Source organism: Chaetodon trifascialis, chromosome 9, assembly GCF_039877785.1.
Source record: "Chaetodon trifascialis isolate fChaTrf1 chromosome 9, fChaTrf1.hap1, whole genome shotgun sequence".
In the NCBI taxonomy this organism is placed as follows: Eukaryota; Metazoa; Chordata; class Actinopteri; order Chaetodontiformes; family Chaetodontidae; genus Chaetodon; species Chaetodon trifascialis.
In genome coordinates this window covers 20,994,749-21,011,290 of record NC_092064.1, presented here as the reverse complement: position 1 = coordinate 21,011,290, position 16,542 = coordinate 20,994,749, and the positions used below count along the sequence as shown (strand labels likewise).

At 40.4% G+C, this 16,542-nt stretch overlaps 2 protein-coding genes across 2 annotated transcripts; both read left to right on the top strand.

Annotated features, from left to right (window-relative positions):
• Position 1: 1 nt before the first annotated feature.
• On the top strand, positions 2 to 5,182 carry LOC139335910 (extracellular calcium-sensing receptor-like). Its single transcript, XM_070969694.1, has 8 exons — positions 2 to 141; positions 644 to 938; positions 1,044 to 1,333; positions 1,578 to 1,873; positions 2,234 to 2,442; positions 2,559 to 2,780; positions 4,066 to 4,189; positions 4,269 to 5,182. The coding sequence occupies exons 1-8, from the start codon at positions 35 to 37 to the stop codon at positions 5,180 to 5,182; spliced, it is 2,457 nt and encodes an 818-aa protein (XP_070825795.1). The 5' UTR covers positions 2 to 34.
• A 2,777-nt stretch (positions 5,183 to 7,959) lies between these two features.
• LOC139336843 (extracellular calcium-sensing receptor-like) lies at positions 7,960 to 12,146 on the top strand. The gene is made up of 12 exons (XM_070971114.1): positions 7,960 to 8,116; positions 8,309 to 8,463; positions 8,645 to 8,797; positions 8,878 to 9,078; positions 9,376 to 9,522; positions 9,658 to 9,891; positions 10,027 to 10,157; positions 10,272 to 10,368; positions 10,518 to 10,641; positions 10,825 to 11,297; positions 11,461 to 11,541; positions 11,790 to 12,146. The coding sequence occupies exons 1-12, from the start codon at positions 7,960 to 7,962 to the stop codon at positions 12,144 to 12,146; spliced, it is 2,310 nt and encodes a 769-aa protein (XP_070827215.1).
• Positions 12,147 to 16,542: the final 4,396 nt, after the last annotated feature.

Here is a 16,542-nt window from a genome sequence, read left to right as displayed (position 1 = left end):
GCTCCAAGGTACCACTCGTCTACCTACATTCTCAATGGATGGTGACTACAACATTGGGGGGGTTTTCTCCATACACAACTACATGAAGACAGTGAAGCACAACTACACCACCATGCCTGAGCCACAAAGATGCAGAGGGAGGTTAGTAAGAGGGAGAACTGGGGGATAAGAGGATGTTAATACTGTGTGGACATAAAAATGTTTTGATTTGTATGACGTGTTGTGATTGTGTTGCAAGAATTTTGTGCAGTGTTGAAAACTGTGCCAAATTGGTATTTGGCCATATAAATTACAGGAATTAAATTCACAAAAATAGTAGAGCTTTTTGAAAAGGAAGTATTTTTTCTATTTCCTAACTTAACTGTGTGTAACACTACTTTTATAAATATTTTACAGGTTTTAAACAAATTAAATCTTAAATGTAAGTGACAAATGTTAATCCATGCATTAAAATCACTGTAAATATTGGACTCCTATCTGATCCTGGTTTGAATTTTGGTCATGTAACTGTAGAATTGTTTCAAAGCCAAAATGCAGCAGTTATTTGCCATAACTGTGAATTGCAAATCTCTGTTATCTGTAAAACTGTGACTTGTCCTCATCATTTGTTAATGTAAACACTGATATGAGTGTCTGTGTGCAGCATTGACTCCCGTGAACTGCGCTTCTCACGCGCAATGATTTTTGCCATTGAGGAGATTAATAACAGCACGGAGCTGCTGCCGGGCATCAAACTTGGTTATCAGATCCATGACTCATGTGCCTCAGTGCCTGTGGTGGCGCATGCAGCATTCCAGCTTTCAAACGGCCTCGACCCTGTGTTTGACACTGGTGATAACTGCTCACAATCTGGTATGGTGATAGCTATCGTTGGTGAGTCTGGGTCCACGCCATCCATCAGCATGTCGCACATCATTGGGCCCTTTAATATTCCTCAAGTAAATATTTTTCATTTCTTGAAAAATATGTGTTATACAGGCCACTACTGATCTCTTTTGTATCTCTGACTCAAGATTTAGACTGCTGTTTTTTTTTTTTTTTAGGTGAGCCACTTTGCCACTTGTGCATGCCTGTCTGATAAGAAGCAGTATCCGAGTTTCTTCAGAACAATCCCCAGTGACCAGTTCCAGGCTGACGCACTGGCTAAACTGGTGAAACACTTTGGCTGGACTTGGATAGGTGCCATCCGGTCCGATACAGACTATGGCAATAATGGCATGGAATCTTTCTTGGAAGCAGCGCAGAAGGAGGGGATCTGTGTGGAGTACTCTGAATCTTTTCATCGAGCCCATCCACGTAGCAAAATCCAGAGAGTAGCTGATGTTATCCGCAGGTTTCTACATCACTGATTGTGCTTTTGACTTCTGTGCTGACACTGACTTTCTGCACACAAAACCCCAAAAACTGTTTTTTTGAGATGAGGATTATTTTATTATCTTAGTTGTGGATTGAAAATGCATCTGCTTTATTTTTTTTTTTTTCTTATATTTGTTACTGACATTGTTATAAAACAAGAGGCTTTTTTTTTTTTTTGTATTTTGATTAGTTTTATATAATGCACTTTTGTGTTTTTCCAGGTCGACAGCTATGGTTGTTGTGGCATTTGTAGCATCTGGAGACATCAAGATCCTGCTGAAGGAGCTGTCACTTGAACCTTCTCCACCTCGCCAGTGGATAGGCAGTGAGTCCTGGGTAACCAATCCAGACATACTGAGGTTCACCTTCTGTGCTGGAGCCATCGGATTTGCCATTCAGCAATCTGTCATTCCAGGTCTGAGAGACTTCTTGCTGGATCTCTCTCCCTCTGAAGTGGCTGCCTCTCCAGTGCTGACTGAGTTCTGGGAGGATTCATTCAACTGCAGACTGGAAAAAAGTGAGAAAGTTGATCTGATTTTTTACATAGTTGATATTCACAGTTCCGTCTTGGTGTTGTTTTGCTGATTGTCCGTCTGAGTGGAGCTTCGTGTGTTAAAAAGTCAGCAGCTGCTTTAAGATTTCTATCAAGAGGGGAATCTAACAGTATTGAACAAAGACATTAAGAAAAGTTGTGTATATTTTTTCATAAATATTTTCATGATTGTGTCTCATCTGATGATTCATTAGTGTTCACATGCATTTGTATATATAAAGCCAGAAAAAAAGGGCCTGACACCAACTGAAAGAGCAGCATTAAAAAATAAAAATCAATGAACAACAATAGTGTGATATCATTGTCTTCTCTGTGTGTTTTTAGGTGAAGCCATGGATGACACACATTTGTGTGATGGAACTGAAGACATTCAGACTCTCCAGAGCCCGTACACCGACACATCTCAGCTCCGAATCACTAACATGGTCTACAAGGCTGTTTATGCAATAGCACATGCCATTCATAATTCAGTGTGCCAAGACACAAATTCTACAACTCAGTGTGACAAATTCACCAGGATCGAGTCCAAACAGGTCAGCGAAAGTCAATAAGTGAACAACCCAATGCTCTTTTTATGATCTGCAATATTCATTTAATTTCATGTTTTCCTTTTTCTCTCTCACTCTTTTACTCGACTTCATCCTCACAGGTTCTTGCTCAGCTGAAGAAAGTCAGTTTTTCTCAAAATGGTTATGATGTGTCATTTGATGCCAACGGGGATCCTGTGGCCAAATACGAACTGGTTAACTGGCAAAAAACTGAAAGTGGCACCATTGAGTTGGTGACAGTAGGGCATTATGATGCATCACTGCCGGTGGGCCAGAAGTTCCGTATCAACAGGAACCTCACCTGGATGGACGGTTACACTGAAGTAAGGAGCATGTAACTTATCTTAATTTCGAATTTAGTGATCTCAAAGAGTACAATATGTCTTTTTGGTTCCTGCTCCCACTGTCAGCAGTGGATGTAAAGAGATCTTTTCCCAATACAATTACAATATAAGAGACGTGGACATGGGCCCCTCATTATAGTTAAAAGTGGAGGTGCAAGATTAGTGATAATGTCAAGAATGTGTGTGTGTGTGTGTGTGTGTGTGTGTGTGTGTGTGTGTGTGTGTGTGTGTGTGTGTGTGTGTGTGTGTGTGTGTGAGACAGAGAGAGAGAGAGAACCCAGTCAATACACTGCAGACACACAGCAGCTGACAGAAAGAGTTCATATTAAGCAGGGAAATATTCACATTTTTGAGTAAATGTTAATGTAAAAAGGGAAGTTAATAAGAACAAGAACAGCAAGAGTTCTGAGCTTAGTTGAGTTTAACCAGGAGTCATTATTAGCGCCATCAAGCACAACATGTTTAATTCGGAAAATAGTTTAAAAACATGCACACAAAGTGCACTTTTTAAAGCATATGACCGTTGCTGATAATTAGCCTGATCAGCCACCATGAGCGATCAATGCACAGTTTATTTAATCAAATCAATAACTAACAGCAGCCAATGTCAGACAACCATATCACACTTTAACAGTTACATAGGGTTTCTGTAGTGGTGACAAAACATATATGAATGCAGTTTGAATTAAACTAAAGTTCCTCCCTCAGCAGTTGGTTAATTACACATTGTTCCTTTGGAACAACAGAAAATTTGTTTTTTGACCACCATACACATTACTGATTACGAAAAGTTTTGTTCTTTTTGGTGATTTCTATTTTTGTATTTATCTTTTTATTTATTGCTCCTTGTGGATCTGACACATATTCAGGGGTGCACATCAATTTTTTACGAGGTGGAGATGGTGTCACTCAACCCATACATGGTGTGGATGATCAACAAATGAGTGGCAACAGATGCAAATTAGCTGCTAGCTAACTCGAGTATACTTGCTTCTAATTGTGTGCTGTCCATGTGAAATATACAATAAAATAAATAGATGAACTGAATTTATGGTAATTAGTAGTTTATTTCTTTTTTAAATTCACATAAAACCGCTATAGCATGCAACACAAATACATGGTCCTGAACCCGGCTATTACACTTACAATAACCAAAAACACTTTCAATACACACATTGGCATGCAAATATTTTTTTGAGGCAGACTTGAAAAAAATGTGAAACTTTCATTTAATCATAAGAGTTTGGCTGTATCTCTGTTCCAGGTGCCTGTGTCAGTGTGCAGTGACAGCTGTCCTCCAGGAACTCGTAAAGTGCTGCAGAAAGGAAAACCCATCTGCTGTTATGATTGTGTACCATGTCCTGAGGGAGAGATTAGCAATTCTACAGGTATTTATTTTTCTTTGAAATGCATATCTACGTCATCAAATATATAAGTGCTGAAATGCTTTTTAATTTTTTTTTCCAGATTCCCCTGATTGTTTCCCTTGCCCCAGGGAGTTCTGGCCTAATGCAGAGAAAGACACTTGTTTCCCAAAGCCTGTGGAGTTTCTGTCCTTTGATGAGGTCCTAGGAATCATCCTGGCTGCATTCTCCGTTGGTGGTGCCTGTCTTGCCATTATAACAGCAGCTGTGTTCTTTCGTCACAGGTCATCCCCGATTGTAAGAGCCAATAACTCAGAGCTGAGCTTCCTGCTGCTCTTCTCCCTGACTCTGTGTTTTTTATGTTCATTAACTTTCATTGGAGCACCCTCTGAGTGGTCCTGCATGCTGCGCCACACAGCGTTTGGGATCACCTTCGTGCTCTGCATCTCTTGTGTTCTAGGAAAAACAATAGTAGTGTTAATGGCCTTCAAAGCTACACTCCCAGGCAGTAATGTCATGAAATGGTTTGGTCCACTACAACAAAGGATGACTGTAGTTTCTTTCACATGTATTCAAGTTTTAATATGTATTATTTGGTTGGTTGTTAGTCCCCCTTTTCCAATGAAAAACCTCACCACATACAAGGAGAGAGTCATCCTGGAGTGTGCATTAGGCTCAGCTATTGGTTTCTGGGCTGTGCTTGGGTACATAGGCCTACTGGCTGTCTTTTGTTTTTTATTAGCTGTCCTCGCTCGGAAACTACCTGATAATTTTAATGAAGCCAAGCTTATCACCTTCAGCATGCTGATATTCTGTGCAGTGTGGATCACCTTTATCCCAGCGTATGTCAGCTCTCCAGGAAAATTTACTGTGGCTGTGGAGATATTTGCCATCCTGGCCTCCAGTTTTGGACTAACATTCTGTATATTTGCTCCAAAGTGTTTCATCATATTGTTTCAGCCAGAGAAGAACACCAAGAAACATGTAATGAACAAAAATCAAACAAAAGGCATCTGAGGTTTGGAAAAAGTTAAGATAGCAACATAGATAGATTCGAACAGTCTTCACCTCATGAGTCACGTATTTACAGATTTTTAATCTAACATTTTGTCTGAATTTAGTGTCACCATTTCCTGTCTTTTTAACAGTTTATTGTCTTATTTTACAAATTATATCAGAGCATGTTTTAAATAATTCCAGCATTAAAAAAAAAAAAGCATGGTCCTGAGTTGTTTCTTGACAATTTTTTCAGAAAACAACACACACATTTCAAGTGAGAATGCAAGTTTATTGCTGAATGACAGAGTTTAATTATAACATATTACATACCAGATGGTTGTATTGCCATATATGTTTCACAACAGCGCTTCCAAATTCCTATCTTTAGAATATCTTGATTTAGAGAAAATTCTGTGTACAGTATGAACGTTGATGAATACTGATTGATGTATTGATGCTCCAGTCTGCTGTGAAACCAGTGTCTGCTCTTCTGTCGCTTATCCTATTATTGAAACATTTAATGGACTTTCAACCCATTCATGCACCAGTTACTGGTAAGATGTTCCAACCTAATTTAGAGAGGAATGACAGTTGGCCACCTTAATGGAAGGTCAGCATATTATGACCTTATGTATGTCAGTAACTTTTTCCAAATTTCCAATTTCCAACCACCAGCACTGAATAAATTCAAGCAGTGTTTCTGTCCAACATATGTCCAACATCATCTGTTATACTGGAGAGATAATGTTCATTACCAAAAAGCAAGAAAGATGCAACAGCAGCATATTTCTGATATGTCATTTTCAGCAATATTTACTCTCACATTTTACCATTCATGTAAATATTTTACAGTGTGCACAACAGTATGGCAGGAGAAATACCTCTAAGAAGGCCAGACAACCTCTACCAGACTGAGCCAGGTCAGACTGGAATGATCGGGCAGCGTGGAGTCAATAATCATCAATCTGAATCAATCAGAATCTGAATCATAAAGATAAGAAAAAATCAGAAAAAATTTGTGTGCTTGCAAAAATGCATGCACAGAAATTGTATCTATATAACTCTTGAAAACACTAATGACATATAAACCACATACTGCTTTGGTGCTTTAGTTTACCTGGAAAGTGTCACTTGGGATTGCTCGAAAGAAGGATGGAAAGCGTTGTCGATCACTCAGGCAGAGACATGTAGCGAAGTAGCTCATCTGTGAGAGATGTGTACATCCAAGGGGTATTCATTTCTTGCGGGTTAGTAGACCCATTTGAGACATTTAGAACAAATAAATATGCAAAATCACCAAAATCAACTCGACAGACAAGTCTTATCCAAAAAAAATTGCTGCTCTTTGTCACTGGCCAGTGACAGTGAAGCATGAAACGCAATTCCAAGTGTGGCACAGTTGCCATAAGGACTGTTTCCCAGAGACACAGTCATTTTAATATGGAGGGCAAATTTCGGGATTGTAGACATTACACTTTGTTTCTTTGAAACAAAATCGCACAGCTGTGAGTCAAACAGACTCATGGTCGTATGTAGATTTTTAACACGCACAGTAGCTTTATTATATGGTGTCCAGTAGATGGTAGCAGTCTACCAAGCCAGGTTCTAATTTCTCTCTAATTTAGGGATAAGTGGCAACCATTTTTTGAAAATAATTTTAACAACAGTAGGATTATTTACACCAATGCAATACCGACACTTACAATTTCCTAATGCTATTTAATTTTTCCTCTTCATGTTATTGTTTCGTTGAAGAGTTAGTATATTTCTGAGTCTTAAAATGCAAAAGTTAAATAAAATGTGAAATTGAATTTGCTTGTTGTTGTTTTTCATCCTGCAGTTTATATTGTCGATGGTAACCTGGACTGTTTCACTTAGCTGTCCTACGTCAAATAGCGCAAAGTGTGCTCACATTGAAAACCAAACATATCAAACCCTACTCATTTATTTCCTTTGTTTGTTCTATGTCTGGGATAAAATTATAGTCATTCTTTATAAAGAACAGGGAGGAGGTATCATGTATGCCACATATTGTTATCTCTCCTGTGCCATTGTTTTTGATTGTGATTGGCTGATGCGGCAATGACTCATGACCTATGAAATAAATCAAGCATCACAGTTTTTATGTAGTCTGCTTCATTACCCTTTCAGAGACTGTGGGAGAACCATCATCTCCAGCACACACACTCGTTATGGGGTCAGCAAGAACACTGCATTCAACCCTGACTTGGGCTTCATCCTGGCTGCTTCTTTGGGTATTATTTAGCCTTCTTTTTCCAGTATTTTCTGATGTTCCAAAATGTACAAAGGAACTTAAAGACCTAAGGTTACAAGATGTGATAAAAGAAGAAAGACGTAAAAGAGAGAGACTGACTGGTTTGGGGACGGAGGGAGTGAGTGGTGTTGCTTCGAGCTTACTGAAGTGTGTGAAACTGCTAGACAGTGAGCCTGTGGCCTTGCAGTCAGGAGGGGATGTGGTGATTGGAGGTCTTTTTCCTCTACATTATGTGGCCCCTAAGCCACAGCACAGCTACCAAAGGAAACCTCAGCTTACACCTTGCAGCGGGTGAGGATACACTGAGTATGTGATATAGTCCCACATTAAAAAAAATCTCTCATTTTCCAAAAAATAAGAGACTAAAATCATTTCCTCTTGCTGTGATTAGATCTTTATGTTGCAAGTACACTGTTATATTGGGTTCTGATACTGTGTTTTCTGTCTCATGATTAATTACATAGACTGTTCACAGCTTTATCCAATTTTCTGCAGGTTTGATCACCGAGCCTTCCGCTGGATGATGACCATGGTGTTTGCAGTGGAGGAAATTAACAGTAATTCAAACCTGTTACCAGGTGTTAAACTAGGATACTGGATCATAGACAGCTGTGACCATGTCCACAACAGCCTGCGTGCTCTTTTCTCTTTGGTCAGTCAGTCCAAAGCTGTGATGAGTGAGGTGAAACAAATGGAAGAAACTGAAAAAAGATCAAATATGCTAAAGAAAAATGGCACAAGAATGGAGATGGTAAAGACGGTAAAAAAAATGAGAAATAAAATGATGCTGACCAGTTTGAATAAGAGAGGCAGTGAGTTTAGTTCAGGGATGTCTCACCGTTTTGAAAATAATGGAAAGTACATAAAAGAAAATATAACAGAGGAGAGAATGGAAATGAGTACACAGTCTGAAACTTTGCCTTCATGTCTGGCTGACTCACCGGTGTCTGCTGTGATCGGTCTTGCATCCTCTTCCCCTACAAGAGCTGTGGCTCACACTCTTGGGCCTCTCCACCTCCCACTGGTAAGAGGCGAATGAATCGGTAGAAATATGTACAAGACTTTTTTTTTTTCATGGACTGTCCATGCTTCCAAAACTGGGGGTTTGTAATAACTCGCACAATAATCATTCAAAATATTTTATGTTTCATGTTTTTCTTCAATCTCATCTCAGTAATGATACAATTAACTTTATGTCCGTGTAGGTGAGTTATTTTGCCACATGTACCTGTCTTACTGACAAGCATATGTACCCTTCATTCTTGCGGACTGTGCCGAGTGATCTCTTTCAAGTTAGAGGTCTTGTTCAGCTGGTCACCTTCTTAGGCTGGTTCTGGGTGGGAACAATAGGGACCACGGTGAGATAAAGACTTTATAGTCAGCCATTAGCCAGTTAACAACACCAACATGATTTTGAAAACCTGTCTCTATATTTCAGGATGACTACAGTCATTATGGCATCCAAGAATTCTCGAATCAGTTCAGACAACGAGGTGGGTGTCTGGCATTTCATCTGACTATCCCCAAATCACCAACAGCAGCTGAGATAGAAGAAATGGCAGACAGGCTGCAGAGTTCAACCTCACAGGTAGTGGTGGTGTTTGCTGCAGAGGGGCAGCTGCTGGATCTGCTCTCAGAGGTCAGCACTCTACATCTCTGTTAATACATCTGATACAGAATACATCTGATGAATACATCTAAGTCATAATATATGAAAGTATGCAGTATTTAAATTAATAATATCAAAATTACGACTACACAAACAATGTTGATGCTCATGATAATCTATGTGCTTTCTTATCATTATTCCATTTGTTTATGCACACCCTTTTTGCAGCTGGCTCAGAGAAATGTGACAGGGATTCAGTGGATAGCGAGTGAATCCTGGGTGGCTGCTCACCTTCTGACCTCACCCACCTTCCACCCTGTCCTAGAGGGCACACTGGGCTTCTCCTTCCCTGGAGTTAGGATCCCTGGCTTGAAAGAGTTCCTGCTGAATATCCGGCCATCTCCTGGACCTGGGATGGAATTTGTAAACATGTTCTGGGAAGAGCTGTTTGGCTGTAGGCTTGAGTTTAAAGGAGTTGGATCCAAAGAAAATGAAGCTGATACCATGAATAACCTTGCAGGTCTGGATCCTTCTGGTTACAAATTAGGCTCTAAAAATAGTTCTGGGTTGCTATTCAGGTCTAATGTACGAAAAGCAAGAACATTCAAGGCGTCAGCTGATGAAAACTATAAAGTTGGTGGTGAAAAGCCTGTTTGCACAGGTTTAGAGGATCTGCGATACTCTGACAGCAGTTACACAGATGTGTCTCAGGTCAGAATATCCTATAACGTTTACAAAGCTGTGTATGCCATCGCCCATGCCCTGCACACTTTACTGAACTGTGATTCTGCAGGACAAAACAAGGGAATGTGTGAGAAACATAAACCATTTACTTCTGGGCAGGTAAGTTATACAAATGCCAATAATTTAATAATTGAAAACTTAGGTTATTTTAGTTTTTCCTTTTTTTTAGTTCTTGCATCATTTTTGTGGCCTATATGTTCTCCTCTCTCTTTGTTTTTTCTCCCTTTCTTATAGTTGCTGCATCATTTAAAGAAAGTGAATTTTACCAACCAGTTTGAAGAGAAGATGTATTTTGACTCCAACGGAGAACCAGTCCCTCTCTATGACATCATTAACTGGCAAAAGGACAGCAAGGGTCAAATTAGGTGGAATATTATGCTTCAAAATACAGCAAAAAAACTGTCAACTGACAAATCACAATTGAAAGCTGTTATTTATGTTTATCGTAGTGGATTACAGGAATTTTATGCTTTGTTTAGATTTGTCAAAGTGGGAAGCTATGATGGTTCGGCTCCCTTGAAACAACAGTTGCAGATGGAGAAGAACACCATTGTATGGACCAAAGGACAGTCACAGGTGGGTGATAAGTCCCCTAAAGTTTCTTCATGAGTTAAAAAAGTTAATGAGAGATGCATGATGTTTTTCCTATGAAAACAATTGTTCCACCAAGGACTTATAGTTGACACCAAATCTTGATGTGTGATTTTACACTTTTGGTTATTCAGGTGCCTGTATCTCAGTGTACTGCTCCATGTCCCCCTGGCAGCAGGCAGGCCAGACGTCCTGGAGAGCCCCACTGCTGCTTTGATTGTTTGCCCTGTGCAGAAGGAGAGATCAGCAACCAGACTGGTGGCCCACTTATGTTTTCTTCATCTATAAATTTTCTAGCTTCTGTAAAAAACAGAAAACCTTTAAAACCACAGAAATCTTGCACAACTGGAGAGCAATTAAAGCATGCTGTGTGGATGCAAACTGTTGTGTAGAGTTTGTGCTTGTTAACACAGGGTGTGTTGACTGTATGTGTCCCCAAAGGTTCCACCGAGTGCACAAAATGTCCTGAGTACCACTGGTCAGACAAAGACAAGGTGAAATGTGTGGCTGGAATTGAAGAATTCCTGTCTTTCTACGACACCATGGGCATCATCTTGGTCACGCTCACACTGCTTGGTGTCGTCCTGACAACCATCATCACTACTGTCTTTCACCGTTTCCGTTACACACCGATTGTCAAGGCCAACAACTCAGAAATAAGTTTCTTGCTTCTCCTGTCACTCAAGCTCTGCTTCTTGTGTTCCTTGGTGTTCATTGGTCAGCCGTCTGTGTGGACATGTCAGGTCCGCCAGGCAGCATTTGGACTCAGCTTTGTCCTCTGTCTGTCCTGCCTCCTCGTGAAGACTATTGTGGTTCTCTTGGCCTTCCGAGCTAACGTACCTGGTTCCAGGGCTCTGAAGCTGTTTGGTCCCTCTCAACAGAGGACTCTGATCCTCTGCACCACAGCTCCTCAGGTGGGAGGACTATTGGACCATCAGTGATATTAACCTCAACGTGTGACTATTTTAACTCAACTTAAATCACGTTTTTTTATTGTTACATGCAGTCATACATGCACTGGACTATTTTTTGTTTGTTGGATTTCAGTTTTTGCCTATCATCATATCTTGTCATCAGGTTTGTCTCTGTACTGGTTGGCTGTTGGGTGCGCCTCCCTTCCCATTCAGGAACCCAAACTACCAAGCCTCAACAGGAAAAGTAAGAACAACAGCATCTCACATTGCCTTTTTTATACTACTCATTAATGAAATGAAAATTAAAGCCCATTTGTCTAGGATGTGAACAGGTGATGTTGACATCCTAGACAAATGGGCTTTAATTTTCATCATTGAGATGAGACAAGAACCAAAAGTATATAAATATACAATCAGCTACTTCACACCCTCATTTCAATTGTACTATATGTATTGAGTGAGCTGTATTCATGTATTTGTGGTCATAATTAGATTGTCATGGAGTGTAAAGAGACATGGCCTCCTGGATTTTATCTGGTCCTGAGCTACATTGGCCTACTGGCCTTCCTCTGCCTCCTCCTGGCATTCCTTGGACGCAAGCTTCCTGATACATTCAATGAGGCGAAGCTCATCACCTTCAGCATGCTGATCTTCTGGGCTGTGTGGATCTCTTTCATTCCAGCTTATGTCAGCTCTCCTGGGAAGTTCACTGTGGCTGTGGAAGTATTTGCTATATTAGCCTCCAGTTTTGGACTGTTACTATGCATTTTTGTTCCAAAATGTTATATCATTTTAATGTGGCCTGAGAGAAACATTAAGAAAGGCATGACTGGAAAATATCTTAGATGAAGCTATGCTGTAGGTGGCCATCTTAAGTGACCATGAAGCACACTTTTTTTTTTTTTCTCATTTTGTAAATATGAAAATGCATTTTCATAGCCAACATTAAAAACGTTTTTGAATGTGAAACAAAATAAAATTCCACATGAAAAATCTTTCCCTGTTTTTATTTTAATTATATGCTTCAGTTCGTTTGCAAATGACTGCATTCTGCTTTTATTTATGTCTTTCAGAGTTCCAGCTTTTTTCAAGTCATAGGTGTATCTAAAGGTGGTGTTAGCAATCAGGAAATTGTTGTATTTCACAATCTTAAGACATTTTTCCAAATACAGTACACACCCTTTTTTCATTGAACAGAAGCTCACACTTAGTCACACACCCTTTGACAAGTATCACAGCTTGTAAAGGCTTTTTGTAGACAGCCAAGAAGATTCAAGAAGATCCAATGTAAGAGCCTCTTGGAAGAGAGGCAAAATGTCTTCCTGAACCTCAAGCAGGTCTTCTGAAGAATCCTCTTGGAATAGAGGTGAAACTGTAGTGTAAATTTTTCTAACAGATATGTGATGATGTCGTGTATTCACTGGAGAAATAGAATATAGTGTTATAATCAATGGTAGCAAATGACTGAAGAAGATAGATTTGTTGAGCCTTATATTATAGTAGCTCTGATGAAGTGTGTTATTGTGATGCACTGCCCTCAGAATGACACCTGGCCACAGCCGATATACTGAGCATAAATCTGTGATACACTGAGACAGAAGGCGGAGTGATCATGGATATGACGGAAGGAGAATGCTCATGGTCTGAGATTTTGAGGACAGTGTTCGTAGCCCGCCCCCCTTCATGGCCTTGCAGGTGTTTGGGCAGCTGCTACTCCTGAGATTTTGAAACCCCCTCTTCGTGGGGTGTGCAGGTGTTCGGGCAGCTGCTACTCTGTGTGACCTAACATAGCCTCACTGTCCTGAAGTAACCTTAAAGTATGTATTCTTTATAATTGTGTGTTTACTATAATCACTGATGGATTGAAAGTTCTCATAATCACTTTATGTGCACTTAATGACCAAAGTATTGTTTTTATGCTTTCTGTTATACACTCTGTGCCTGCAATAAAGTAAACTTTTTACTTTAAGCATAAATCTGTGATACACTGAGACAGAAGGTGGAGTGGTCATGGATATGACGGAAGGAGAATGCTCATGGTCTGAGATTTTGAGGACAGTGTTCGTAGCCCGAGATTTTGAAACCCCCCTTCATGGCCTTGCAGGTGTTTGGGCAGCTGCTACTTCTGAGAGTTTGAAACCCCCCTTCGTGGGGTGTGCAGGTGTTCGGGCAGCTGCTACTCTGTGTGACCTAACATAACCTCGCTGTCCTGAAGTAACCTTAAAGTATGTATTCTTTATAATTGTGTGTTTACTATAATCACTGATGGATTGAAAGTTCTCATAATCACTTTATGTGCACTTAATGACCAAAGTATTGTTTTTATGCTTTCTGTTATACACTCTGTGCCTGCAATAAAGTAAACTTTTTACTTTAAGCATAAATCTGTGATACACTGAGACAGAAGGTGGAGTGATCATGGATATGACGGAAGGAGAATGCTCATGGTCTTAGATTTTGAGGACAGTGTTCGTAGCCCGCCCCCCTTCATGGCCTTGCAGGTGTTTGGGCAGCTGCTACTCCTGAGATTTTGAAACCCCCCTTCGTGGGGTGTGCAGGTGTTCGGGCAGCTGCTACTCTGTGTGACCTAACATAACCTCGCTGTCCTGAAGTAACCTTAAAGTATTTATTCTTTATAATTGTGTGTTTACTATAATCACTGATGGATTGAAAGTTCTCATAGTCACTTTATGTGCACTTAATGACCAAAGTATTGTTTTTATGCTTTCTCTTATACACTCTGTGCCTGCAATAAAGTAAACTTTTTACTTTAAGTATGAAACAAAAACCAAAAGATAATGATGTAATTTGGGAAGAATAGAGAGAAAAATAAATGGACTGCCTCCTTGGGATGCACCTTTGATGTAACAATGCAAATCTGGGAATGATATGGGATTTTAAGGTCAGGGCAGCTGCCCTGAGATGACCTTATGGTGTAAGATGAGAAGCAACTCAAAAAAACAAAAGATGCCCTCAGGGCGTGGTAAACACCAAGCTGAAGTGTATAAAAGACAGGGCACTGACCATTGTAACCCGGAGCTCGTCAGGATTGCAAAGTTTTATTCTTATCGGACTTCAGAGTTTTGTTCTTATCGGACACCTTTTTAGTCTATTTGACACTTTTTCATTTTTATTGGACATCCTCTATTTTTATTCAACACCCTTTATCTTTATAAAGATAACAAATTGTTATCTTCATTGGCTCCCCGAGATAACCGGCCTTCTCAAGGTCGGTATCTCTCCACTCTCCTGGATGTTATGCAGACAAGACGCTCTGGCCCTATCTCCTCCCCCAAACATCCTCTACTCCCGTGAACTTTGTTTCTGGATCAGAACTCTCCGAGGTTGTCTCCATGGCTATGGCTGTGTTTTCATCATCAGTCATCTGACGGAAGAGACAATGGGTTGGGACTGAGCGGAGATGATGTACATGGGCTTACACATACACACACACGAAGACACATATAACACACACATCCCCCTCAAACTCAACGCCTTCGTGGCTCCCTCCCCCCTCTTTTCCTTGGCGCAGTATAGCACGGAGGGTTGCTGCAAGGCGCCATAATGTGGCTGCGTGCATGCCCCCTCTGTGTCTGTGCTACGAACCCCCCCCCCCGAAAACAATTGGACGACTGTTTCTGAGTGTTTTGGGCCTGATTGTGGTTTGTGCATTTGACCTTCACATTCCATGACAAAACATCTTCTAGAAACTCAAGCAAGTCCAGTTGCCTTTAGAAAACAAGTTCCATGACCCAGTAGCTGTGCTGGTCTCTCACCAATCCTGTGTCCTCCGACAGCTCTTGGCACCAAGGCTGTTTGTTTCTTATTTAGAGGGATAAAATCTGTTTTGGATCTCCTATCTAACCCACATACTTGCATCTTCACAACATCTTCTTCTTCCTCAGAGGTGCCCAGAGTCTTACATTTTGTGAGGACTGGACCTTTAGCACGTCTATGGGATTTGGACAGAGTCCCGAATGCACTTCAAAATCCCCTTTTTCAATTGCTTGGGTTTGCTGATTTGAAGTGGTGTTCCCTTAAAACCGCATTCCAGTAAGCCATATCTTTGCAACAGTGACAGTTCAAAGCTCGAAGAACTGTTGATCCACAGCGACTGGTGCAGATTCTGGCCAGAAACATGATCCATGATACTAACTTATGTATTATGACAAAAGGTGTTGATTTGAGCAAACAAAAATATGTAATGGTACAATGCAAAGTTGTTTAACTAACAATTACTTTTTGCTAGCCAAGAGAGATGCAAGGCAGATGTGGCCAACCAGGAAGTTGGAGTTTACAGCCATGTCTAGACTCATGTACTGAGGACTTCAAAGGAATTTAATAAAAGGTATAAAATGTATTTTTGGCCAAATGGAAATTATCACTGGAGTGACAAGTATCATTCAAGCGAACAATTTCCAGTGAGAAACATGTCTAGAGACTATTTTTACAGAGGAGTACCGAGCGTGACTGATAGAGCGCTTCATCACATGGTGCAACAAGAATCATCTGAAGCTCAATATCAGCAAAACCAATGAGCTTGTGGTGGGCAATGGTGCTTTGAAAATGGATGTTCCTGCAATAAATCCACAAATTCCCAAATGTGGATGCTTCACACACTCCTTCAATCTGGTGGCACAGAAAATCTATACAATCACCACAGTTTCAAGGTGGACACCCAAGATTAGTGTCACCAGTTTATCCAAACAGATGTAAAATATGGTCACAATCTCCCTCTCTGGTGGGTTATGGTGGTGAATAATGTCCAAAAAAGTGTTTTTGCAGAACATTATGTCAAAATGAATCTTAATTTTGACCTTTTGGATAAATCTTGTCACTTCATTATTTCATCTTGTGATGCTTTTGTGTAAAAATTTGCTATAAGTGACCTTTAACCACCAACATCCAATCAGTTCATCCTCTATTTAGAAATCTGTGTCAAATTTTGTCCTAGTCAGAGTATGAATTCTTGAGTTATTGCCAAAAATGTGTTTTGTGAGTTTATAGTGAGCTTGACCTTTGACCATCAAAATCTACTCAGTTTATCTTTTAGTCCAAGTGAAGGTTTGTGCCAAATTTGAATGAAATTGGTGGCACGGTGGCATGGTGGCAACACTATCGCCTCACAGCTAGGAGTTTCTGGTTCGATTCCTGCAGTGGGCGCTGGTGGCGTATCCTCCACCATGCCTTCGGTGCCTGCTGCTTGAGGAAAAAAGGGCCTTTCTGTGTGGAGTTTGCATGTTCT